Raw genomic sequence first — 26034 nt, 5'->3', positions numbered from 1 at the left:
GAAGCGCGTACGCTTCACGCTCTTCTTCTGTCCCGCCATTAAAGAGAAGTGTATATTTTGTAAGACTCGTCTTCAATCGACGTTACAATATATATATATATATATATATATATATATATATATATATATATATATATATATATATATATATATATATATATATGTATATATATATATATGGTAAAAAGGCCGACAAGAACCCGGCGTACTAGCCGACCAAAGTAATATTTAAAAGTACAGAAGACGTTTCGGCGCCCACACGGGAGCCTTGCTCATAGGTACGGCTTTTGTAGGGTAGGTAGGCAGGTTCAGAGGATTTTTGTCTACCTTTCCTTTTTACCATGTTCCATCCCGACCAGACGGGCTTCCGTCAAACTCTGAACTTTATATATATATATATATATATATATATATATATATATATATATATATATATATATATATATATATACACGCAAACATATCCTGCGACATATTGGCCGACCGAATTGGCCGAATTCATTAATATTGGCCGAATTTTCATTAATTTATCGTTTCTTTATTTTCATTTATTAAGCACAAGTAATTGCCCCTATGTTGGCCTTGGTGTCAGTGTTTGTTGGCTTCTGATGATATGACTAATAAAAATGGGGCGCCTCGGTTAACTCCCTATCTTCTCGTTTATTACATAACGAGGATCTCGAATCCGGCAACATTCATGCCTTCAGGTAGCATGTGTGGTTATTGACCAGTTGCCTTCACCCAAAAAAGATCACGTTCTCATGACGCCTGCTGCAAAAATGACGTTCCAAGTCCGTCGCCAAGGTCTGTGAGTGGTGGCGCTGGCTAACACTCCCAGGAGTCTACTAGGACACATAAATGCCCAAGAAAGTGGATGTGGAAACGGCGCCGCGGTAGCTCAATTGGTAGGGCATCGCACGCGAAATGCGAAGGTTGTGGGTTCGTTTCCCATCTGCGGCAAGTTGTCTTTTCATCCGCTTCAATTTTGATTACTTTATCGTTTCTTTATTTTCATTTATTAAGCGCAAATAATTTCCCCTATGTTGTCCTTGGTGTCCGTGTTTGTGGGCTTCTTATGATAGGACTAATACAAATGGGGCCCCTCGGTTAACACCCTATCTTCTCGTTTATTACAAGCATGACTATGTTACTTAAGGAACACGCTTAGACCGGCAGGTGAACGATATAAAAGGCAAGCAGGCTGAAATTTTAAACCAAGAGAAAAAAAAATCAGTGCAATGACATCCGGCAACGAGCCGATTGTACATCATAATTACGCCATGTATAACTTCAGAGGTCTCTTCCACGTGTTTTCTTGGGTGTTCTTTTTTCCTTCACCTGACTTGCTTGACTTACTCATGGCAGATAAAAGCAGTGTCTCTCACGCCTTGTTTGATGCTCTGCCAGTGAGTTCAGGACGAAGAAGAGAAGGAAGTGTAGGGGTCACAGCGCCTCCTTCGTCGCCACGCTTTGTTGCCGTGCGGCCGCAGTTCCCAGAGGTGCTTCCGGCTTCGGCCGTACTCAGCATCAGCAGCGCTCAGCGGACGCCGTGGATGACCGCGGGCATCGCCAGCAGCGTCGTCGCCCACACTCGGCCAAACACGGTGAGGGGACGCCAACTTTCCGGCTCATTAGCTCAAGTTCGGCAGAAGGGACACTACAGCTGTCACCTTTATTTGCAAGTGGCTTCTGGCCAGGGCACTCGTCGCTAACGCGTCATGTCGTTTGGCATCGAACAATAGGTGGCGTCCAAAACGTGGTGTCTACGAACTTCCCGGCTCTGCAACCGCTTGCGGCGCATGCAGTAAGCAAAAGCGTGAGCTTCGAGTTCTGGATCTGTGGCCGATAGAGAGTTGTCGCTTCGGCGTTGATTTGAACACCACCTTATTCTCTAAATGTGTCGAGGTTGCTACAGGAAGGGTCGCCAGAACATGGCGCGATGTTCTGGTGGAGCGGACCAGCTGACCGGGGAAGGGATGGTGGCGGAAAGAAGGATGAACGTGATTCGATGAGGATTTAGCGCGAGTATGTGTCCAGTGATCGTGGAGGACGGTTGGGTAACCCCGGTACATCTGGCCGGAAGCTCGAACCGGGCTGCGCTCTGTAAGGTGTGTCGCGAAATCGCTGGCAAGTGTGAGTGTTTGTACTTGTCAGATGCTGGAAACGTCGTGGCGGTTGAATGTACCGAGGTACGGGAACGTTGCGCGTCGGCTGTCACGCAATTCGCTGTGTGAATGGACGCTGTCCCGTGCGCTCTGCGTGACGAGCCGCTCTGGCAACGCGCACTGGGCCGCAAAATAGGGGTGCTCGTCATTCGTGCCTCGCGAGCAGTGGAGTGAACGACCTAGTTTCTCTGCATCTCTTGGTACCCTGGTAACGGCTCGAGGATGACGCATAACGCGAGATGTACGCTTTCATGTGTTTTAAAGGTGTTGCTAGACAAGCAAGGCACGAAGGGACCCTTTAACAAATTTGTTGGGTCCCAAAAATCTGAACTTTGCCATTGTATACGCTCATAATGTTAAATAAACTTTCAAAGTTTCAAAAAAAGTCGGAATATGCCCGATGGCGCAACCTAAACAAAAAACTTCCTCGCTATTAGACGGTATGCTACATACACGGCGAGTAGCCGTGTAGCTAAACACAGGTTTCTCGAGGCCAGGTCTTGAAAGTAGGCCATACCCACGTCACACGCAGTTATTCTATTTTCACAGGAATTTTCGAGCAGTGTCAAAACCCATAGCCGGACTGGGGCGTAGCAAGGTCGAAGCTATGTAGACTCTACAGAGTGACTGACCGTTGTCTCCTCAATCACGACAAGTTTGCAATAAGAGCACGAGCAAAAAAACAGCGCTAACCGACGGGACGAGCGAAGGGACAGAGACAACAGCGCTGACTAACAACCAGAGTGTCTTTATTCCTTCAGTCGGCATATATATGCTCCGCCGCTATCTGAAACCACAGAAGCTACAAAATTGGGCATGCGCAGGGGGAATTGCAATTAATGTGATAGGAAAGCAATCTCCTTCGGAAGGAGAGAAATGGACGGAAGGCTCACACATGTTTCGCCACCAACGTGAACGTGGAATGCTTCGGATATAAGGCGTGCGCGTTCATCACGATATTTTGACAGATAGGCTACACCTTCGAAAGATGGCTTGCAGCCGCATTCATTGCAATGCAGAGACAACTGACTATCTTTTGCCCGTTTTTGAAATTTGTTGAAGTGCTCGCGCATGCGGTCATTGATGCAACGCCCCGTTTGGCCGATATAAAAACGCTTGCATGAAAGGGGGATCTTATACACCACACAGTCACAACAGTCACCAACAAACCTGTGTCTGTGCTGTTTTTTACAACTTTTTTGTTGTTCTTGCTTACCCTATTGACTTGGTGGCACAGGCTACCTAACTTATTTTTGGCAGTAAACAGCAACCTGACGCCTGCCCTGCTGACAACCTTTTTGAGATTTTGCGCAAGCTGGTGAACATATGGTATAACCGCAACCGTAAAGACACTTTGGTTGTTGGTCAGCGCTGTTGTCTGTGTCCCTTCGCTCGTCCCGTCGTTTAGCGCTGTCTTATTATTTTCCTCGTAATCATGAACCAACCTGCCCAAATGCGTACTCTCTTGCAATAAGAGCTTTTTTGTCAACTGTCATGTGTCCATGGTCTAGGAGATACCTTTGCCAAGTGAATAGAAGTACGCGCACCAGACTGGATGTTTAAACGCTGACTGCAATGACAATTTGCGCCGTGTTGAAATTCTGTTCAATCTAGTGCAAATATAGAGCAGCCGTCGGGCGAAATGCCAGCCTCACGAAATGGTCGCACAAATAGCTCTTTTAGATACCTAATTTGAAAAATAGGTTTGTATCACCGCTCTGCGGAAGTGACGCATGACATAAAATGCACGGCTCCTTGGGATTAAAGCCCCTCCGTATATTTTTTCGCGACCAGTTACCACCAACTTACCCTCCTCCACGCACCTCTCCCGATTACCGCCAGCCCTCAGCTTCCACTGTGGAGTGGAGTTTGTGTAGTACCAGCTAGCTTCTGGATTTATGCGGAATCAACGTCCCTGCTGCGTAGAAGTGCAAGCGTGCAACAAGCGAAAATTCAGGAACCTGAAGTACCGGAAATAGGACAGCCGGAAACAGAAGCCCCGGAAGGGGTAACTGCGGATGCGGAACTGGTGTGAGCGACGAATAATCGGACAGCGATGCACATCAAAGGTTGGTGCTGCTTAGCGAAAGCGGCGGTGGCACGTGGATGGACTGACTTTGCACATGAAAAACTTAAACACGGAACGGAGGAAGAGGTCGAGGAAGTTGGCAACCAGGGTACACGGTATCTGCAAGTGCAGATATACAACCAGGAGGCACCAGCAAATGAGAGAAACAGAGAGAGTGAATTGAATGCAAATAATGGAAAGAATTAAATTAGAATGCAAAATCTGTAGAATAACCCTAAGGGCAGTGCCTTTCTATTTCAGGCTCCAGCTGATTGCCTAAGAACAAAAACATACCGGAGCAAACACACGCAACAAGATGAGATGTGTGTCTGCAACAGCGAAAATCCGATGACCACTCTGCACATCCTAATCGAATGTGAACGGATTCACCTAACGAGATTCGTAGGTGACGTAGACCTCCCAGAAGCCCTTGGATTTAAAGTCGACGGAATCATCAACGGGTCAGCACTCGAGATAAACAAGAGAAGTTTATAGTAATGCTGGGGGAAAAAGCAGGCAACAGATTCTTATGACTGGATTCGTTACAAGCATAGGTCACGATACATGGTAGACAGATAAGTTTTGAGAAAGAGAAAGAATTAAGGAGAAGCATATAAAAGTGCTAGAATGTGAAGCTTGTATGGTATACCTGATCAACTCATGCAGGCTAAGTCACTGTTTGTCACGGTCTCATTCCGAAAGAGATGCGATGACATCATCATCATCACCTTTACTTGACATGACCTCCGAGATGTGGCGGCGCCCCCGTTATGCTGGAACTTACGTTATAGCGACAACCACCAGGTACACGCGTCGTCTGCTTGCGTGCTATTTAAAGGCTGCTAACACGAAAACTATACAATTACCATATCTGTGGTATTATCAAGATTGCATGATTCGTATTTGCTACTTATTTATAATAACATTAGCCGAAGTGAAACTTCGTTGCAGTTGGTCTTTAAATGAAAGACTGCAGGAGCGTCTGAACAGAGTTACGAATGGCACAGAAGGTGATGGCTTAAAGCACCATAGCAAGGTGCGGAACAGGCCTAGTTGGTAATGCTCGAGCTAAATATACAGCACATAATCTATAGACAACGACAGAGAGAAGGAGACCGAAGACAAGCACTGTCAAAAATCGGCTTGTTTCTGTTTTCGTGTCCTCTGATTTCCTCGCTGTGAATTTAGCTCGTTCTGCTGCAGAATAAATGAATCAGGTCAGCGTTGCGTGAGCGTTCCATTGGGTTTATTATCTTCCAAAAATGCAATGACTCGACGGGAGTGGGCACTGATGCTCATTAGTAGAATCATTGGTATTCATAATTTGTTTATAATTTATATTAATAAATAATAATGAAGTATAGTAGGAAGCAAAGCTTTGCGCGTGCCATGCTTTATCGGCGTCTTCGCCGTTTCGTGTCTTATACCTGAGATTGTGGATTCAGCTTGCGCTTGTACTGGCTGAGCGTAGTTTACTGGGCAGGAATACGAAACGTCGTTTGTTGTGGCTTTCAGCAATGTTCTGGCACGCACTTGAAATCTTAGGGACGCAGGCTTAGCAACTAGTTTCGAGAAAAATAAAACAGGTACAATATAAATGTACAGGCGCGGCCAATGCAAGCCGTAACACGGGAGCCTAAGGAAACGCTCCGCGGAGTGCCTCGCCACCTGTGCCTCACGAACTCCTGAGGCGCAGGTGATATCAAATCAAAACGATTGGCGAAAAACGCGGCGAGTCCTCTGCTATATCGCCAGTCGCCTGCTAACACTTCAATAGGCGCCGGTGGTGACCCTCCGCGGACAGGTGCCATGGGCTCCCATGTTCCTTGACGAAGATGGAAACAAACTGGAAGGGAACAAAGCATTATGTCGACATATGTGCTTGTTTATCTTGCTCGGGTGACCGATCCTTACCGGCTCACATATATTACTTTATCACTCAGGGGAGGACCTGCCTGCATGTATCGGGAGTCTCTCGAATGTTATTGTTGGTTCTAACCCTTGTCTGTTACCGGTCCTCGAGTAATCTGATTGTATGCGCTACGCGAATTGTCTACTATACTCTCTGTAAGAACGCGGGCATCTGCGATTACGCTGAAACCTTCGGCGAGGCATGTGTAAAAGCCAAAGCGCTTGACCTGCTGATCAAGTTTTCGACAATCGCCGACTGTGATCGCCGCTATCGTTGTGCTTTGAGTGTAACCTGTTTTCTGGGCGCAGACCTCTCATTAAAGAGTGTTTCGTGAATCACAGTTTCTGCTACTGTGTTTTTCACCGTCACAACAACGTGACATCTGGTAGAGGGGCTTTTTGTGCAACGGTTAGCCCAAGCCGTGAGGACATCGTGAACGTCGCCATGGGCCATCGACCTAGCCTCAGACTACAATAACTACCGCCGGAGCAAGGACTTCTACCGGAGACTTCGAGGAGGAGGAAGGCCAAGCCAACAGCCGAAATTACAGCACCCATGTCTGCGATCCCCCTGCAACAACCCAGCAGCCGCCGACCATTCAAGGATCATCGGCTGAAGACCGCGAAAACTGGCTCGACACATGCGAGAGGATCGCGACGTTCAATAGAGATTTATAGCTGAGCGGGTTTACGGGCCAGATGTACGAGCGGGCGAGCGGAAACGTCATCGGAGCGCCGCGCTCAAACGAAGAGCTTTAGCTCAGGAAACCCTCGTTCGAGTGAGCGGAGTAGTCCGCTCAAGTAGACCACACTTCGCATTCAACAGGACCACTCCGTGCTCCACTGGATGATGGTGGTGGCCGGTACGGCAGTTCCAAGAGCAGGCACTCGTGGATGGAGCAAGCATTACTGGCAATATTCTGCAGTTTAGAATACTAACGGCCTTGCAGGTATGAACGGAGATGTGAATGGCGCACTATTAGAAGCCTGGCCACCCGTTCACTTTCCGCAGTTTCCGAGCTAGCTATGCGATGCAGCTCTATATATGCAGCTATATGCAGCGATGCAGCTACACACACACACACACACACACAAACACACACACACACACACACACCCACACACACACACACACACACACACACACACACACACACACACACACACACACACACACACACACACACACACACACACACACACACACACACACACACACACACACACACACACACACACACACACACACACATACATATATATATATATATATATATATATATATATATATATATATATCATCAGCCTGGGTACGCCCACTGCAGGGCATAGGCCCCTCCCATACTTCTCCAACTACCCCGGTCATGTACTAATTGTGGACATGTTGTCCCTGCAAACTTCTTAATCTCATCCGCCAACCTCACTTTCTGCCGTCCGCTGCTACGCTTCCCTTCCCTTGGAATCCAGTTCGTAACCCTTAATGACCATCGGTTATCTTCGCTCCTCATTACATGTCCCGCCCATGCCCCATTTCTTTTTCTTGATTTCAACTAGGATGTCATTAACTCGCGTTCGTTCTCTCACCCAGTCTGCTCTTTTCTTATCCCTTAACGTTACACCTATCATTCTTCGTTCCATAGCTCGTTGCGTCGTCCTCAATTTAAGTAGAACCCTCTTAGTAAGCCTCCAGGTTTCTGCCCCATACGTGAGTACTGGTAAGACACAGCTGTTATATTTTCTTTTAAGGGATAATGGCAACCTGCTGTTCATGATCTGAGAATGCCTGCCAAACGCACCCCAGCCCATTCTTGTTCTTCTCATTATTTCCGTCGCATGATCCGGATCCGCGGTCACTACCTGTCCTAAGTCGATATATTCCTTTACCACTTCCAGTGCCTCGCTACCTATCGTAAACTGCTGTTATCTTCCGAGAATGTTAAACATTACTTTAGTTTTCTGCAGATTAATTTTTAGACCCACCCTTCTGCTTTGCCTCTCCAGGTCAGTGGGCATGCATTGCAATTGATCCCCTGAGTTACTAAGCAAGGCAATATCATCAGCGAATCGCAAGTTACTGAGGTATTCTCCATTAACTCTTATCCCCAATTCTTCCCAATCCAGGTCTCTGAATACCTCCTGTAAACACGCTGTGAACAGCATTGGAGTGATCGTGTCTCCCTGCCTGACGCCTTTCTTTATTAGGATTTTGTTGCTTTCTTTATGGAGGACAACGGTGGCTGTGGAGCCGCTATAGATATCTTTCAGTATTTTTACATACGGCTCGTCTACACCCTGATTCCGTAATGCCTCCATGACTGCTCAGGTTTCGACTAAATCAAACGCTTCCTCGTAATCAATGAAAGCTATATATAAGGGTTGGTTATATTCTGCACATTTCTCTATCACCTGATTGATACTGTGAATATGGTCTATTGTTGAGTAGCCTTTACAAAATCCAGCCTGGTCCTTTGCTTGACAGGAGTGTAAGGTGTTCCTGATTCGATTTGCGATTTCCTTAGTAAGTACTTTGTAGGCAACGGGCAGTAAGCTGATCGGTCTATAATTTTTGATGTCTTTGGCGTCCTCTTTCTTATGGATTAGGATTATGTTAGCGTTCTTCCAAGATTCCCGTACCCTCGAAGTCATGACAGTCATATTGTTACGTGTAGCTGAAGCCCAATGCTATATACAATTTATTTACGGGGAAGCTAACGGAAAGCGAAAATGACGACGCTATGTAAAGCCGGCCCATGTCGTCGTCTTCTTCCTACTCAGTGCAGCCTCACTGTGGCGGCTGTTCCGTAGCATCACCCCCGGCAGAAGAAGCAGCGTCCCGGTGCTTAATCGACACATCCGCGGTGAAAGGTGTCTGGTATGGCTTTAGTCTCGCCACTTGAACGATGTCACTTGCAGCCGACGATGACGCTGAGAGGTCGGCGGGGATGACTTCATACATGACATCGGTCACTTGTCGCACCATACGGTATGGGCCAGTGTAGCGCGACAGCACCTTTCGGAAAGGCCCACACGTCGAATGGGTGACCAGACAAGCACCAGAGAATCCGGACTAATGTGCACGTCGCGATGGCGGCAATCATAGAGGCGTCTCTGACGCTCCTGTGAGGCCTCGAGACGGGTGCGGGCGAGCTGGCGCGCGTTGTCGGCGTGTGCGATCGCGTCGTGGGCGTATTCAGTGGCTGAACGCTTGGCCGAGGGCAAAAACTGGCCAAGGGCAACGCGGGTTCTCGGCCATATAAGAGGTAGAATGATGAATAGCCGGCGGTGTCGTGACGCGATGGATGATACGCGAACGTCACATATGGTAAGTGAAGATCCCAGTCGTGGTGGTCGGTCGCGACGTACTTCGAAAGCATGTCGCTGATGGTCCAGTTGAGGCGCTCCGTGAGGCCGTTGGTCTGTGGGTGGTAGGACGTCCTGAACTCGTGCTTTGTCGAGCAGGAGCGGAGGATGTCCTCGACGAACTGCCGACAGAAAGCTGCGGCCACGTTCAGTTAGTAATTGGCGCGGAGCACCGTGCACTAAAATGATGTCATAGAGCAGAAAGTCAGCAACGTCAGCAGCACAACTTGTCGGGAGGGATCTGGTGATTGCGTACCCCGTAGCATAATCAGTAGCAAAGGCGACCCATTATTTCCGGAGCCTGAGAGAGGAAACGGTCCAAGCAGGTCTAGACCAACACGGAAAAAGGGTTTCGGTGGGATGTGGATCGGCTGGAAACATCCAGCTGGAGGTGTGGAGGGCTGCTTCCGGCGCTGACAAGGCTCACAAGCGGCAACGTAGCGCCGCACGGAGCGGGCGAGACCCGGCCAAAAGAATCGACGTCATACACGGTCGTATGTGCGCGAGACGCCCAAGTGTCCAGCCAAGGGAGCGTCGTGAAGTTGTTGGAGGACAGTCGAACGCAGGTGCGACGGAATTATGAGCAGAAGGTCAAGACCATGTGGATCAAAATTGCGGCGGTATAATGTCCCCTCCTTAAGCAGAAACATCCGGAGAGAGGCGTCGCCAGGCGTTGACTCCAGATGGCCGATGAGGGTTCGTAATGAAAGATCGCGGCGTTGCTCGTTGCCGATTTCAATCAACTGGGACACAGAGAAAACGCAAGCGATGGCGTCCGCATCAGCCGGTTCATCGACGGGGTAGCGGGACAAACAATCGGCATCCTGGTTCAAGCGTCCCGTCTTATATACCACGGAGAAGGTATATTCTTGCAGGCGTAACGCCCAGCGGGCCAGTCGTCCCAAGGGGTCCCTAAGCAAGGATAGCCAGCAGAGCGCGTGGTGATCAGTGATGACACAGAAAGGGCGTCCGTACAAGTATGGACGAAACTTTGCGACAGCCCACACAAGAGCGAGGCGCTCGCGCTCTGTGATTGAATAATTGCGTTTGGCGGGTGATAGAAGTCGGCTGGCATAGACTATAACGTGATCATGTCCACGCTGGCGTTGTGCTAACACTACTCCTATGCCGTGACCACTGGCATCAGTTCGAACTTCCGTTGAGATAGACGGGTCAAAGTGGGCCAGAATTGGAGGCGTGGTAAGGAGAGTAGTGAGCTGCGAAAAAGATGCGGCATGGTCACGTCCCCAAGAAAATGGAGCGTCTTTCTTCAAGAGGTAGGTAAGGGGGCGTGCGATGGTCGCAAAATCCTTCACAAAGCGTCGGAAATACGAGCACAACCTTACGAAACTACGAACGTCCTTGGTAGACTTCAGAATAGGAAAGTTCGTAACGGCGCGAATTTTGTCCGGATCAGGTCTCACGCCTCTGGTGTCCACGAGGTGTCCAAGGACGGTGATTTGGCGGCGAGCGAAGTGACATCTTGACGAGTTCAGCTGGAGACCGGTGCGGCAGAACACGTCAAGAATCGCTGAAAGACGGTCTAGATGCATGTCAAATGTGGGCGAATAAACGATGACGGCGTCCAGATAGCACAGACAGGTGGACCACTTGAACCCCTGAAGCAAAGAGTCCATCATTCGTTCGAAGGTTGCGGGCGCGTTACAGAGACCGAAAGGCATAACCTTCAACTGATAAAGGCAGTCAGGGGTAACAAATGCAGTCTTCTCTCGGTCCATGTCGTCGACGGATATCTGCCAGTAGCAGGACCGTAAGTCGATAGAAGAAAAATAGGTGGCACCGTACAGGCAGTCTAGAGCATCATCAATACGTGGCAAAGGGTACACGTCCTTTTTTGTGATTTTGCTGAGGTGGCGATAATCTACACAAAAACGACACGTTCCATCCTTCTTTTTGGCAAGTACGACGGGAGAAGCCCAGGGACTAGAGGAAGGCTCGATAATGTCCTTTGCAAGCATCTTTTTGACTTCCTGTTGGATAACGGCTCGTTCGGACGCAGAAACACATTTGGACGTCGGTGAATAGGGCTCGCATCGCCAGTGTTTATGCGATGGGTCACGACGAACGTTTGACCTAAGGGTCGATTGTCAAAGTCAAAAATGTCGCGATAGCCTTCAAGAACGTGGCAAAGAGCAGCTTGAGCAGGTGGCCGGTCAGAGGAAACCATCTTCTCAATGTCGACGTCAGTACCATGCGATGACGTCACGGTATGGGATGAGCTGTGAAGATCTTCAACTGTGAATGGCTCGACCTCACCATCCTGCAAAGCTCTAATTATAGCCAATGAAATCCCCTGAGGCAGCAATTGCACGTTTAGCGCGAAATTGACAAGGGGAAGGCAGGTGCGGTTGCCAGTAATTGCCAGCACAGCGTGCGGCACGGTAACACCACGTGTAAATATAACTGCCGGAATTGGTGTGACCACGTAATTACCGTCAGGTACAGCTGGTGAGGACAAGTCGACGTGTGTCACAGAGTGAGGCGGTAGGCGAATAAAATCTATACAGCTCAAACGGCCTGGAGGCGGGTCCACAGGGTCGGCAAGAAGAGGCAAGTCAAGGTAAAGTGAGCCGCTCGAACAGTCAATGAGGGCAGAATGATTGGAGAGGAAATCGAGACCGAGAATGAGTTCGTGAGGGCAATGGTCGATGACGGTGAAGAGAACGACGGTGTGTCTCTTAGCAATGGTGAGTCGGGCAGAGCACACGCCAACAATAGCGACAGTGCCTCCGTCGGCGACTTGTATAACTCGGTTCGGGGCGGGCGTGGAAGGGGCGAAGGAAAAGGATGCGCTAGAGGGGCGAGGCGGTAATTAGGATAATGGCGCGTCAGAGAAGTCCAGCGGCTGCGGCAGTGGCGAGTCACATGTCCAATGCGTCGGCAGTTAAAACAGATCGGCATGTCGTCCACCGTTCGCCATTCGGAGGGGTTGCGCTGTCCATAACAGTAAGAAGGGCGCGGTGGGGCCGTGCGTGGAGAGAGAGGTTCCGAACGTGCGGACCGAATGGATTGCAGGCCGACGTTGGACAACTCTTGACGTACGAGGGCCTGGGTCAAGGAGATTGTCACCGGAGAATGATCAGGTAACGGGAATGAAGGGGCCACCCTTTACGCCGCTTCGACGTCACGACGAATGATGCGGGTCAAGTTGTCACATCGCGACGGCAGGTGGAAGAGGTCGTCACAAGATGACATAGCAGCTGTGTTGGGAAGTCGCGTGATGTGCTGGGATACCCGGCGGCTCTTAGCGTGCTCGAGACGGTGGCACTCCTTGAGGATCGTATCGATGCTGGTGACGTTCGTAAACACCAGTAAATTCTAGGCGTCGTCAACAATGCCTTTGAGGACGTGATTAACCTTATCGTTCTCATACATGGTCGAGTCAGCCTTGGCACAAAGGGCCAAGACGTCCAGAATGTACGACACGTAGGACTCGGTGGACGTCTGTACACGTGTGGCAAGGGCTTTCTTGGCATTGACTTGGCGACCAAACGGATAGCCAAAAAGGTCGCGGAGCTTCTCTTTGAAGAGATACCAGCTCGGTATCTCCTCTTCGTGAGTCTGGAACCATGCGAGTGGAGCTCCGTCGAGGTAGAAAAGTACGTTCGCAAGCATAATAGTAGGAACCCACCTGTGACTGGTGCTGACACGTTCGTATAAGCGGAGCCAGTCGTCAACATCAGGACTGCTGACTCCGTTGAAAACACCAGGATACCGTGGGGGGGAAACGGCGACGTAGGTCGGAGCTGCAGGCGGACACGCTTGCGTAGATGAAGTGCCGCCAGCAGGAGCCGAAGTTGCACTGTCGCCGTTGCGACCGCTGCGAAGCTCCATGACGGGTGCGGGGAACGTCCACCTCCACCAAATTAATGTTACGTGTAGCTAAGGCCCAATGCTATATACAATTTATTTAGGGGGAAGCTAACGGAAGGCCAAAATGGCGACGCTATATAAAGACCGCCAACGTCGTCTTCTTCTTCCTCCTCAGTGCAACCACACTGTGGCGGCTGTTCCGTAGCAATATACAGGTTGGCCCGTTTTTCTATAACAATCTGCCCACCGTCCTTCAACAAATCTGCTGTTACCTGATCCTCGCCACCTGCCTTCCCCCTTTGCATAGCTCCCAAGGCTTTCTTTACTTCTTCCGGCGGTACTTGTGGGATTTCCAATTCCTCTAGACTGTTCTCTCTTTCATTGTCGTCGTGAGTGTCACTGGTACTGTAGAAATCTCTAGAACTCCTCAGCCACTTGATCTATCTCATCCATATTAGTAACGGTGTTGCCGGCTTTGTCCCTTAACCCATATATCTCATTCTTGCCTATACCTAGTTTCTTCTTCACTGCTTTTAGGCTTCCTCCGTTCCTGAGAGCATGTTCAATTCTATCCATATTATACTTCCTTATGTCAGCTGTCTTACGCTTGTTGATTAACTTTGAATGTTCTGCCAGTTCTATTCTAGCTGTAGGTTTAGAGGCTTTCATACATTGGCGTCTCTTGCTCAGATTTTTCGTCTCCTGCGTTAGCTTACTGGCATCCTGTCTAACGGAGTTACCAGCGACTTCTATTGCGCACTCCTTAATGATGCACACAAGATTGTCGTTCATATCACGTCCACTTTCGGCTATCCCGCTTGCGGAAGAAGGTATTCATTATCCGCATATTATTCCGTTCTACTAACTCCACTAATAGCTCTTCTCTGCTATTCCTAGAACCTATGCCGTATTCCCACCACTGACTTGTCTCCAGCCTACCTCTTGCCTACATTGGCATTAAGTTGCCCATCAGCATAGTGCATTTTCTTATGAGTTTATCCATCGCCTATTCCAGGTTTCTAGAAGCTTTCGACTTCCTGGTCATCATGACCGGATGTAGGGTCGTAGAACTGTACGACCTTCAATTTGTACCTCTTATTAAGTTTCACAACAAGACCTGCCACCCTCTCGTTAATGCTAGAGAATTCCTGTGTGTTATCAGCTATACTCTTATTAATCAGGAATCCGACTCCTAGTTCTCGTCTCTCCTCTAAGCCCCGGTAGCACAGGACGTGCCCGCTTTTTAGCACTTTATATGCTTCATTTGTTTTCCTAACTTCACTGAGCCCTATGATATCCCATTTACTGCCCTCTAATTCCTCCAATAGCACTGCTAGACTCGCCTCACTAAATAACGTTCTAGCGTTAAACGTTGCCAGGTTCAGATTCCAATGGCGACCTGTCCGGAACCAGGGATTCTCAGCACCCCCTGCTGCGTCGCCGGTCTGACCGCCGCTGTGGTCAGTTGCTTCGCAGCTGCTGGGGACTGAGGGCCGGAGTTTGATTGTTGATTGTTGTAGTCACATAGGAGGTTGTGGCCAAGTACTGCACCAGGGTGGCCAATCCTGCTCTGGTGAGGGAGTGCGTTACCGGTTCTGGTCACCGGGATCAGGCCGCACCCCAGGTCTATTTATGCAATTTTATCAACACGCGGATTGTTGTTTTTTTAATCCGGTGAAAATTGCGCGGCACCGGGATTAGAACCACGGTCCTCTTGCACGCGGGGCGGATGCTCGACCTCTACACCACCGCTTATATTATAACATAATATAATATTATATAATATAATATTATATATTATTATAATATTCATATCATGAGAAGCCAACAAAGACACCAAGGAAAACATAGGGGAAATTACTTTTACTTACTGATTGAATTAAGGAAATGATGAATTAATGGCAATGAAAGTGGATAAACAAACAACTTGCCATAGGTGGGGAACTATCCCACGTCTACGCATTATGCGTGCGATGCTGTAACCAATTTCGCGGTTTCCCCACCCACTTTTTGGAAATTTATGTAGTGCTACTAGAACTAACCTTGAGAGTGTTATATATATATATATATATATATATATATATATATATATATATATATATATATATATATATATATATATATATATATATATATATATATATATACACACACGCAGAAACATTACTGTGCCCCGCCCAAGCTTTCGCACCTACTTATGTTGCGCCGCCAATCGTGTTGCAATCGGCGCAAGCCGCTCCGACAACTCCGCTACCATACTTCGACAACCGCCGAACTCCCGCGAGGAAATCAGATGTTTGGCGAGCATCCGATCGACGACCGCTATGCTACCTGCGGCGAAGCTAGTCATGTGTATCGGGAGTGCCCCTACCGCCGATTCGGACTGCGGGGTTTTTCTATCGATTCTCCTCGGCCTAGGTTCGGGCAAAGGCCACCCGACATCACAGAATTCCTCGAACAGCAGCGCAGACCGGGCCCATCGCAGCGGCAGTCATGCTCACCCTCACCGCGGCGATATTTCCCTGCTCGCGATACCACCTCGAGGACGACGCAAGGGCGATCACCAAGTCCACGCCGGAAAAACTGACGTCAGCGACCTTCCGAGGCGGGGCCGCTGATACTCGATGCGCTCAAGACCTCGTATCGTGCCGACCGCAGACCAACGAAAACACGATGACGCCAGAACCAGTTTCCTCGAACAATATTTCACTGGACATACCTGTGTTGACCGACGGCAGAAAAATGAGTGCACTTGTAGATACCGGTGCCGATTACTCTATTCTTACTGGCAAACTGGCGAGCATTCTGAAAAAAGTTACGTTGCACTGGAATGGGGCGCCAGTTCGTACGGCAGGTGGCGACGTCGTCACACCGCTTGGCCTCTGCACGGTCAGAGTAGAAATTGGCGGCGCTGCTTTTCTCGCCACTTGTCTAGTTCTACGCGAGTGTTGCCGCGATTTAATTCTTGGGATGTACTTTCTCCGGGAATATGGCGCCATTATTGACCTCCGCGAGCGCTGCATCACTTTCTCGACACCAAGAGCAACTACACAGACATACACCATTGGACATAGAACCGCACTTCGAATTTCGGACGACAGCATCACGATACCAACGCGTGCGAGTGTTATGGTTCCGGTCAAGTCCGACGAGCTACAAGACGGTGAAGCCATTGTAGAAGGCAACATTTCTATAGTTTGCTGACCCAAGGTATTTGTGTAGCGCGATGCCTTGTGGAACTTCGTGATAGCCACTCAACGTTCCTCGTTACCAACTTTACCTTTGGGCATCGGCACATGTTTCGTCGCACTGCCATTGCCTACGCCGATCCATCAACGGACATCGTCGAGTGCTTTGCTTCTGAAGTGGACAAAGACGACGGTTCGCTCAGAGACATCGATGTAAACTCCGAGCTTACGGACGACCAAAAGAGCGCACCGCAGGAACTCTTGAACGAATTCCGCTCGTGCTTCGCTCGGACTACTAAGGTGGGCCAAACGCCAATCACGAAGCACCGAATAACGACATCCGCCGACGCACGCCCCCTCAAACAACAGCCTTATCGTGTCTAGCCGAAAGAACGTGAGGCAATTCAAACCCAAGTCAAGGAGATGCTAGATGATGGTGTCATTCAGCCTTCACACCATCCTTGGTCCTCCCCGGTCATTCTAGTAAAAAAAAAGTAGACGGAACGCTTCGTTTCTGTGTTGATTATCGATGCCTGAACGATGTTACCAAGAAGAACATGTACCCATTACCACGTATCGATGACTCTTTAGACAGGTTGCGGCGAGCTAAGCATTTTTCGTCTCTCCATCTAAAGAGCGGTTACTGGCAAATTGAGGTAGATGAAGAAGACCGCGAAAAAACTGCTTTCGTCGCTCCAGATGGCCTTTACGAATTACGAGTACTTTCTTTTGGTCTCTGATCGCCACCAGCAACTTTCCAGCGAATGATGGACACCGTTCTCACTGGTCTGAAGTGGCAAAGCTGCCTCGTCTACCTCGCCGACGTGGTTGCTTTTTTGGCGACATTTGACGACCACCTGAAACGACTGCGGCAAGTTCTCGAAGCCATCCGATCGGCTAACCTCACCCTTAAACCTCAGAAGTATCATTTCGGCTACAAGGAGCTGATGTTTCTCGAACACATGGTCAGCGCGGAAGGCGTTAGCCCCCATCCCGCGAAAACTGCCGCTGTAGCCTCGTTTCCAACACCGACCGACAAGAAAGGCATCCGACGCTTCCTGGGCCTTTGCGCTACTACAGGCGTTTCATCGAAAATTTTTCGAAGATGGCGGAGCCGCTGACTCGCCTCACGAGGGACGATGTATCGTTCGTCTGGACCTCGGAGCAAGAGACTGCTTTCACCGAGCATCGACAGCGTCTGGTGTCAGAACCAGTTTTGGCCCACTTTGACGAGGAGGCGGACACGGAAGTTTATGCAGATGCCAGTAACGTTTGTCTTGGTGCGGTGCTTGTACAACGGCAGGAGGGTATTGAAAGAGTGATCGCCTACGCAAGTCGCACACTATCGCGTGCAGAGACCAACTACACCACCACGGAGAAAGAGTGTGTTGCTGTCGTATGGGCGCTGGCCAAATTTCGACCTTGCCTGTACGGTGCGGTGCTTGTACAATGGTAGGAGGGTATTGAAAGAGCGATCGTCTACGCAAGTCCCACACTATCGCGTGCAGAGACCAATTACACAACCACGGAGAAAGAGTGTGTTGCTGTCGTATGGGCGCTGGCCAAATTTTGACCTTAACTCTACGGCCGTCCATTCAAAGTTGTAACCGATCATCACTAGTTATGCCGGCTTGCAAATCTCCGGGACCCTTCTGGACGACTGGCATGGTGGAGTCTACGTTTGCAGGAGTACGACGTGACCATCCCGTACAAGTCGGGCCGCATACACGAAGACGCTGAGGCACTCTCGCGCGCCCCTGTCAACATTACCGACCAAGACATTGAGGACGACGGCGCTTTTCTTGGGACCGTAAGCGTTACTGATTTGTCCACAAGGCAGCGCGCAGACGACTCACTACGGCATATATTCGAACATCTGGAAGTACGAAACCCATCAATACCCCGGCATATCATTCGAGGATTGTCGTCTTTTTGTTTACGACATGGCGTCTTGTACACGAAGAACTCCGCTGCCACCAAAAAGACGTATCTTTTGGTCGTTCCAGCAGACTTCCGTGCCGAAGTTTTGTTCGCCTGCCATGCGGAGCCTCCGCCTGGCCATTTGGGTTTTACGCGAACGCTTGATAGAGTGCGCGAATCTTACTACTGGCCGAAACTTGCCGAGTGTGTTAAGCGATACGTCCAAGCCTGCCATGAATGCCAGCGCCGAAAGTAGCCAGCTGTGAAGCCTGCGGGATTGCTGAATCCGATTGAACCACCTGGCATACTTTTCGACCAGGTCGACATGGATCTTCTGGGCCCGTTTCCACTGTCATCTTCCGGCAACAGGTGGATAATCGTCACTACGGACTATTTAACACGGCATGCTGAGACGAAGGTGCTGCCTTGAGGCACAGCTTCCGAGATTGCCCAGTGTTTCATACAGAGCATCGTCCTACGGCTTGGCGCCCCATCGCACGGCATCACAGGCCGAGGCAAATCCTTTACAGCACAGCTCATTGAAGACGTTTTTAAACTCAGCTGCACGACCAATCGAAGGGCAACTGCCTATCATCCGCAGACAATCGGCTTGGCCGAACGAGTGAACAAAACGATGACTGACCTGCTGTCTATTTACGCAGACGTACAGCGCAAGACGTGGGACGAGATACTCCCTCACGTAACGTTTGCCTATAATACTGCTACGCAAGAGACGATACGATTCACAACCCGCCGCGGTTGCTCAGTGGCTATGGTGTTGGACTGCTGAGCACGAGGTCGTAGGATCGAATCGCGGCCACGGCGGCCGCATTTCGATGGAGGCGAAATGCGAAAACTCCCGTGTACTTAGATTTAGGTGCAAGTTAAAGAACCACAGGTGGTCAAAATTTCCGGAGTCATCTACTACGGCGTGCCTCATAATCAGAAAGTGGTTTTGGCACGTAAAGCCCCATAATTTTTTTAACACGCTTCACGCCGCTTTATCTCGTTTACGGCCGTGAAGTACAGGCTATGTTAGAAGCAATGCTGCCGTGTGACAACACCGATCATCTCGGCCTTGCCCAAGATGCCGAACTTTTCGTGCAACGCGCGGAAGAAGCCCGTCAGCTTGCCCGAGTGCGCATAAAGAAACAACAGAACATCGATGCGCACCCTTACAATCTCCGCCATCGACAAGTCGAGTTCCAACCTGGTGATCAAGTTTTGGTCTGGACTCCCGTGCGCCGAAAAGGACTATCCAAGAAGCTTTTGAGTCGCTACTTCGGACCTTACAGAGTGTTGCAGCGAATTAGTAACGTGAATTACGAAGTCCTTCCTAACGGAAGACAGCCTCCGCGACGTCGACAACCAAAATCTGAGACTGTGCACGTTGTGCGGTTGAAACGGTACTATAGCCCCTAATAATCGACGCTTTCAGCCGCTTCGGTTAGTTTTTGTTGTTACTCGTCCCTGTGTGCCTTGCTACTATATTGCACACCACAGTGATTGTGACTATAGCCTATATGTTCGTCCTAGGCCATCTCGGCGCTCTCACATCAAGCCTATGTATGTTTTCCTTCTTCGTTTTTTTTGAAGAGGGGGTAATGGGCACATGGTGTGGCACAGCAAGGGGATTGAAGAAGAGCAGAACGGAAGCTCGTCTCGGCATCGCGCGTCGCCGCTTACGTTTTCCTAAAGTGCAACCGCCTGTATCTTCATTCGGCGTGTACACGCGACAATATGTATATATATATATATATATATATATATATATATATTCGTGCCCTTGATGGTTGGCTTTGATGATATTAGTGCTGAAGTTGTCGACTAGGCCGGATAGCAGCTAGTTGTTTTGGACCCAGTTGCCCAAATTGCCCACTCGGCATATATATAGTAATATCATACAAGCCAACAATCAAGGACACCAATATATATATATATATATATATATATACTTGGCATACGTGCAACTGGGCACGTGTCACTGGGCGTCTGCCTTTTCTTGGCCAGTCTCCCAGAATGGTCACAAACGTATTGATATATGCGTTCTACTTCCCTGGCTAATGCACCGCTCATCAACATCCTTCCATCGACAACCATCAGCGATTGCCTTCGTCCTCACAAGGAGAAGAGGCCGTACTCACGTCGTCACATACTGCTGCTACCTCGCTGATTTAAACAAGCTTCGCGTCATTTAAATGCCAACATTTCGTTCGATCTCGGGGGTTTCTCTCTCTGTCTCTGTCTAGGATATATTTAGTGCTACACAAACTTAACGTATGTCCCCAAAAGCTTCACCAGTGCCGCTAATGAGTGCGTTCTTGTGGAAACCTTTGTGTGGCGCAGCGATGTGCTCAATCGGCGTGCTGCTGGCCCCAGAGGAGGAGGCGGGTGGCCGGTGATCAGAGGCGCACGGGCCCGGTGGCGTAGCGCCGTCATCGTGGGCCCGCCGATGCCGATGAAAGCAGCGACACGCGCGACGGCCAGCGCGACACGAGACGAAGACGAGGCCTCGTGCAGCAACGCCGCACCTGTGCTGCTATACCGCACGGTCAGCGAGGACCGCAACAGGTGAGAAGTAGAAAAAGGAAGCATGCCTATACACCATAGAGAAACATACCTACGTATACCTCTATGTTTCCCTATCAATTGGTGGCGTCCAGAGCGTGGCGTCCATGACGTATTGCCGCCTGTGCAATTGCTGGGCACGTGCAATCAGTAAAAGCATAGACGTTGATACGTGTGTCTGTTACTCCGCGGGAACAATCGCTGGGGACACCACCTATATGGGAGACTTTGACATGGAGCTAAAGAAATTGTGCTTTAATAAGAAGCATTCTTTGCCTCTTACCAGGTATTTTGCGATAAGATGGCCTAGGCTCATTTGGGATCTTTTCAAATGAAAGAAAAATTACGTGTCCAATGGCTGAATTTGAACCGTCGTCCCTTGGCGTAATAACAAGATGCACTAAGCATTACGCAGTCGTTTGTTCTTGTAAGTGTTGTCGTTCTTTTGTGTGTTGTCTTTATTATATGTTGTTGTACAGTTGTGCTGCCTTTGTTCAGACAAGAACAGATAACATAGTGTGTACACATCTCTCGTGAACATGCCGAAGGCTCGTTGCGTTTTATTTATGAACGTCCAACTGTTAAGAATACAAGCGATCTACAAAGAAGTTCATCCTCAGCACTTTGGTTTTTTATTCCATCTCCAAGTTGGTTGACGTTCTCCACAAAATGAGCCTTAACTGAGCCTGTCTGCGGGTTGGAGTTCAGAATACCAATCCGTGACCTCAATACGCTGTGAAGGCCGGTAAGCTCAGACAATACAGGGCAGTTTCTGCTTTTACATGGAGAAATACTGCCGCTGAGCATTCATTGGAAGATTCTTCTGGAATGTTGTGTGAATGCCACCCCAACAGAAGGAATGTGTCCCAGCAGTAAATGAAAAAAATGTTCTATGGTTTCCGCATTCCGGCACAGAAGGCACTGTATTATTGCTCGAAGAACAAAATATTGTGACACGCTGAAGAAGAAGAGGTTTTAATCATCGTCGGAAGAAGACGATGTTCTGGGTTTCACGCGCTGGCTACCACCTTGTCAGCTGATATAATTATTGTAAATATTCTGTAGATACACGCCTGACTGTTTTTAACCCCGTAACATTTTTGGTGGAGGTTGCGCGATCATTATCAAGACAGATTTGCGCAGCGGGCGCTCCTTGGCTGCATCGACAATGCCAGCTCAAGGCGAGGACGCTTCGGGCCGATCGGCACCCATGCCCACCGTCATTCAAGCACAACCCCGCGACCCAGGAACCTTTTCTGGCACCGACGACACTGCTGTTGAAGACTGGCTTCAACTATATGAGCGGTTGAGCGCCAGCAACCACTGGGACCAGACCATCATGCTCGCGAATCTGATATTTTACCTCGTGGGCACGGCATGCGTCTGGCTTCAGACCCACGAGGAGGAACACACCAGCTGGGACGTCTGTAAACAGAAACTCAAAGATTTGTTTGGCAAGCCAGTTGGACGTCAGCGCGCCGCCCAAGAAGACCTCGCTTCGCGTGTCCAGACATGCACAGAATCCTATCTCACTTACATCCAGGACGTGCTCGCTCTGTGCCACAAAGTGGATCCGAAGATGTCCGAACCAGATAAGGTTGCACATGCCATTAAGGGCATAGTAGATGATGCCTTCCATCTCCTTGTCTTCAAGAATTCTTCCACTGTACAAGCCATCATTACCGAATGCCGGCGGTTTGAAGAGGCCAAGAGCTGCCGCATTGCCCAGCCATTCCAACACGCCTTCCCAACACCGCTGCTACGTCCACCTGCGAAGACCTCCGCAGTCCGCCCACACCCAATCGCTCTGATGACATCCCCCATGTCATCCGACGTGAAATAGAAGCCACATCTCCTGTGACGACCTCAACCCATGGCCCCGACAATTGCCAGGCGACCGTCTCATTAATACAGTCCATCGTGCGCCAAGAATTGGCCAATGTTGGCTTGACCAACGTCTGCTGAGTTAATCGGCCGGACTACACTCCGTCCGGCACTGTCATACGCACCCGCAGCCTGAATGCCCCAACGCGGTATCGCAACCCGGCCGAATGGCGTACTCCAGACGACAGTCCTATATGATTCACTTGTGGCCGTATCGGCCATATTTCACGTCACTGCCGGTCTTCGTGGAATTCGACCCCCTGGTCCTACCACCCATCCCACGGCCCTCATGCTGCTCCCCGGTTCGCCCCGCAAACGCAGCCAGCAAATTCTGGCGACACTTCTCGTCCTACCCGCTCTAGCCGCTCTCCTTTGCCATGTCGCCGCTTCTCCCGATCGCTCCCATCTCGCCGATCACCGTCCCCTAGTTCCTTCCAGCGCACCCTTCCGGAAAACTAACGGGTGTAGCACCTGGAGGTGATACTGCCAAACCGACCCGACACAAAAATCATCTTTTGACCTTGCCCACACATCGGAACCTCATTAACGTGAACGTGGATGGTGTACCTGTTACGGCTCTGATTGACACTGGCGCACACGTATCTGTGAGGAATGCTCAGCTTCGGAATCGTCTCAAGAAAGTCCTCACTCCTGGCACTTCGCCTGTGGTCCAAGTCGCCGACGGTGGAACACGAGCCGTTATTGGCATGTGTCCGGCTCGCGTAAGTGTCACCGGACATCATACTTCTGTTTTATGTACTAGAGCACTGCCCTCACGACCTCATCCTGGGCCTTGACTTTCTGTGTACACATTCCGCTTTCATAGACTGTTCTGCTGGTGTTGTGCAACTCGCTCTACCTGCTGCTATTGACCCTCCCGATAGTGCTCTGATACGGCTATGTTCCACAGAGCATATTCGCCTCCCTCACCGTGCCGTTACCTACATAGGTGTCTCCCCCGTTCCACCTGTCCCAGACGGTGACTACATCGTATCCCCTAATCCGGATGTCCTGCTCTCGCATAACGTCGCTTTCCCTCACATCGTCGTTACCATTTCAGACAACACTTCCTGCCTTCCGCTTGTGAACTTTGGACTCTGTACACAAGTACTCCCGCACGGAATATCCCTGGCGCAAATAACGCCAGCCAGAGACTACCACATTTCGGCTTTAACTTGTGACAGCTCCTCATGTTCATTGCCTACTTCGCCCTCTGTCTCTTCAGGTTTGAATGCCATAACAAAAATGATTGCTCCCGACCTTCCTCCCCAACGTGCTCTAGAACTACGTTGCCTCCTTGCCTCATACTGAGACATATTCGACCTTGGAGAACGCCCTCTAGGACAAACATCTGTCGTAAAACATCGAATAAACACCGGTGATGCCAGCCGGATCCATCGGCGACCCTACCGCGTCTCGCCTACTGAGCGACATATCATCCAACACCAAGTTGACAATATGCTTTCACGAGACATCATCGAACCTTCTTGCAGCCCATGGGCATCCCCTGTTGTACTAGTTAAAAAGAAGGACAACAGTTGGCGAGTTTGCGTCGATTATCGACTCCTCAACAAGGTAACAAAGAAAGACGTCTATCCGCTACCACACATTGACGATGCCCTGGATTGCCTGCATGGAGCACTATTTTTCGTCCATCGACCTTCGCCCCGGCTATTGGCAAATTGCCGTCGAATGACATGGACCGCGAGAAGACAGCTTTTATTACTCCCGATGGCCTGTATCACTTTAAAGTGATGTCTTTCGGTTTATGTAATGCACCCATCACATCTGAACAAATGATGGACGCCCTGCTGCACGGTTTCAAGTGGTCCATCTGCCTCGGTTACCTGGAGGACGTGATCGTTTTTTCTCCGACTTTTGCGACACACCTCGAGCGCCTGTCGACGATCCTATCTGTTTTCCGTCAGGCGGGGCTAGAACTAAATTCGTCCAAGTGCCACTTCGGTCATCGTGAAATTTCTGTGCTTGGGCATCTCGTTGATTCTTCTGGTGTACGCCCTGATCACGATAAAATATGGGCAGTCAAAAGCTTTCCCGTGCCAACATGTGCCAAGGATGTTGGCAGCTTCTTGGGCCTTTGCTCCTACTTCCGACGGTCTGTCCGAAATTTTGCGAACGTTGCGCGCCCTCTCAATCAGCTCCTCAAGAAAGACGCTGCATTCATTTGGGGCCCTGAACAAGCTGGTGCTTTCACTGAGCTGATTGGACTGCTTGCGTCCCCGCCCATTCTCGCTCACTTTGACGCGTCAGCTCCAACCGAAGTCCGTACAGATGCCCGTGGCCACGGTATTGGAGCTATCTTGGCACAGAAACAACAAGGACGAGAACGGGTTATTGCCTACGCCAGCCGCCTTCTTTCCTCTGCCGAGAGCAATTATTCTATCAACCGAATGCGAGTGTCTGGCTCTCGTTTGGGCAGTGGGTAAATTCCGCCCCTATTTGTACGACCGCCAATTCACAGTCATCACTGATCACCACGCTCTGTGTTGGCTTTCGTCCCTCAAAGATCCTTCAGAGCACCTTGGCCGCTGGGCTCTGCGCCTCCAAGAATACAACTATTCCGTTGTATACAAGACCGGCCGGTTACATCAAGATGCGGACTGCTTGTCGCGCCATCCTGTCGACCCTCCTGACGTTTCTGCGGCCGGCATACTTGCCACCGTTCTCTCTCTGGCTGCTTTTCGCGACATTGGAGCCGAACAACGTCGGGAACCCTCCTTGCAACACCTTATTCAAAGACTCACTTCAACGACGCCGGATCCTTCCCTTCGTATGTTTGACCTTCAAGATGGTATATTGTATTGCTAAAAAATGCGCCCGGACGGCCCTGCCCGACTCTTCGTTGTGTCTGAGCATCTGCGTCAGACTGTTCTCGCCAGCTTCATGATGTACCGACTGCAGGTCACCTTGGCGTGTCACGGACTTATCACCGCGTTCGTCGGCGCTTCTTTTGGCCTGGTCTACACCGTGACGTCTGCCGTTATGTCGCGGCGTGTGATCTCTGTCAACGACGCAAAAAGTAGACCGCACTCCCTGCTGGTCGCATTCAACCACTTGACGAACCATCAGAACCATTCTTCCGTCTAGGTGTTGATCTGTTAGGCTCTTTCCCTAC

At 49.8% G+C, this 26034-nt stretch overlaps 1 protein-coding gene across 1 annotated transcript in view; it reads left to right on the top strand.

Annotated features, from left to right (window-relative positions):
• Positions 1–20898: 20898 nt before the first annotated feature.
• LOC142559385 (proton-coupled folate transporter-like) overlaps positions 20899–26034 on the top strand; it is a 107041-nt gene continuing 101905 nt past the window's right edge. The window contains exon 1 of the mRNA XM_075670989.1: positions 20899–21017. Coding sequence (XP_075527104.1) covers positions 20899–21017 — 119 coding nt within the window. The remainder of the gene's footprint in view (positions 21018–26034) is intronic.

The sequence above is a fragment of the Dermacentor variabilis genome, chromosome 10 (genome assembly GCF_050947875.1).
Source record: "Dermacentor variabilis isolate Ectoservices chromosome 10, ASM5094787v1, whole genome shotgun sequence".
Classification (NCBI taxonomy): Eukaryota; Metazoa; Arthropoda; class Arachnida; order Ixodida; family Ixodidae; genus Dermacentor; species Dermacentor variabilis.
The sequence above is the reverse complement of the archived record's forward strand: the minus strand, read 5'-3'. Positions and strand labels throughout refer to the sequence as shown.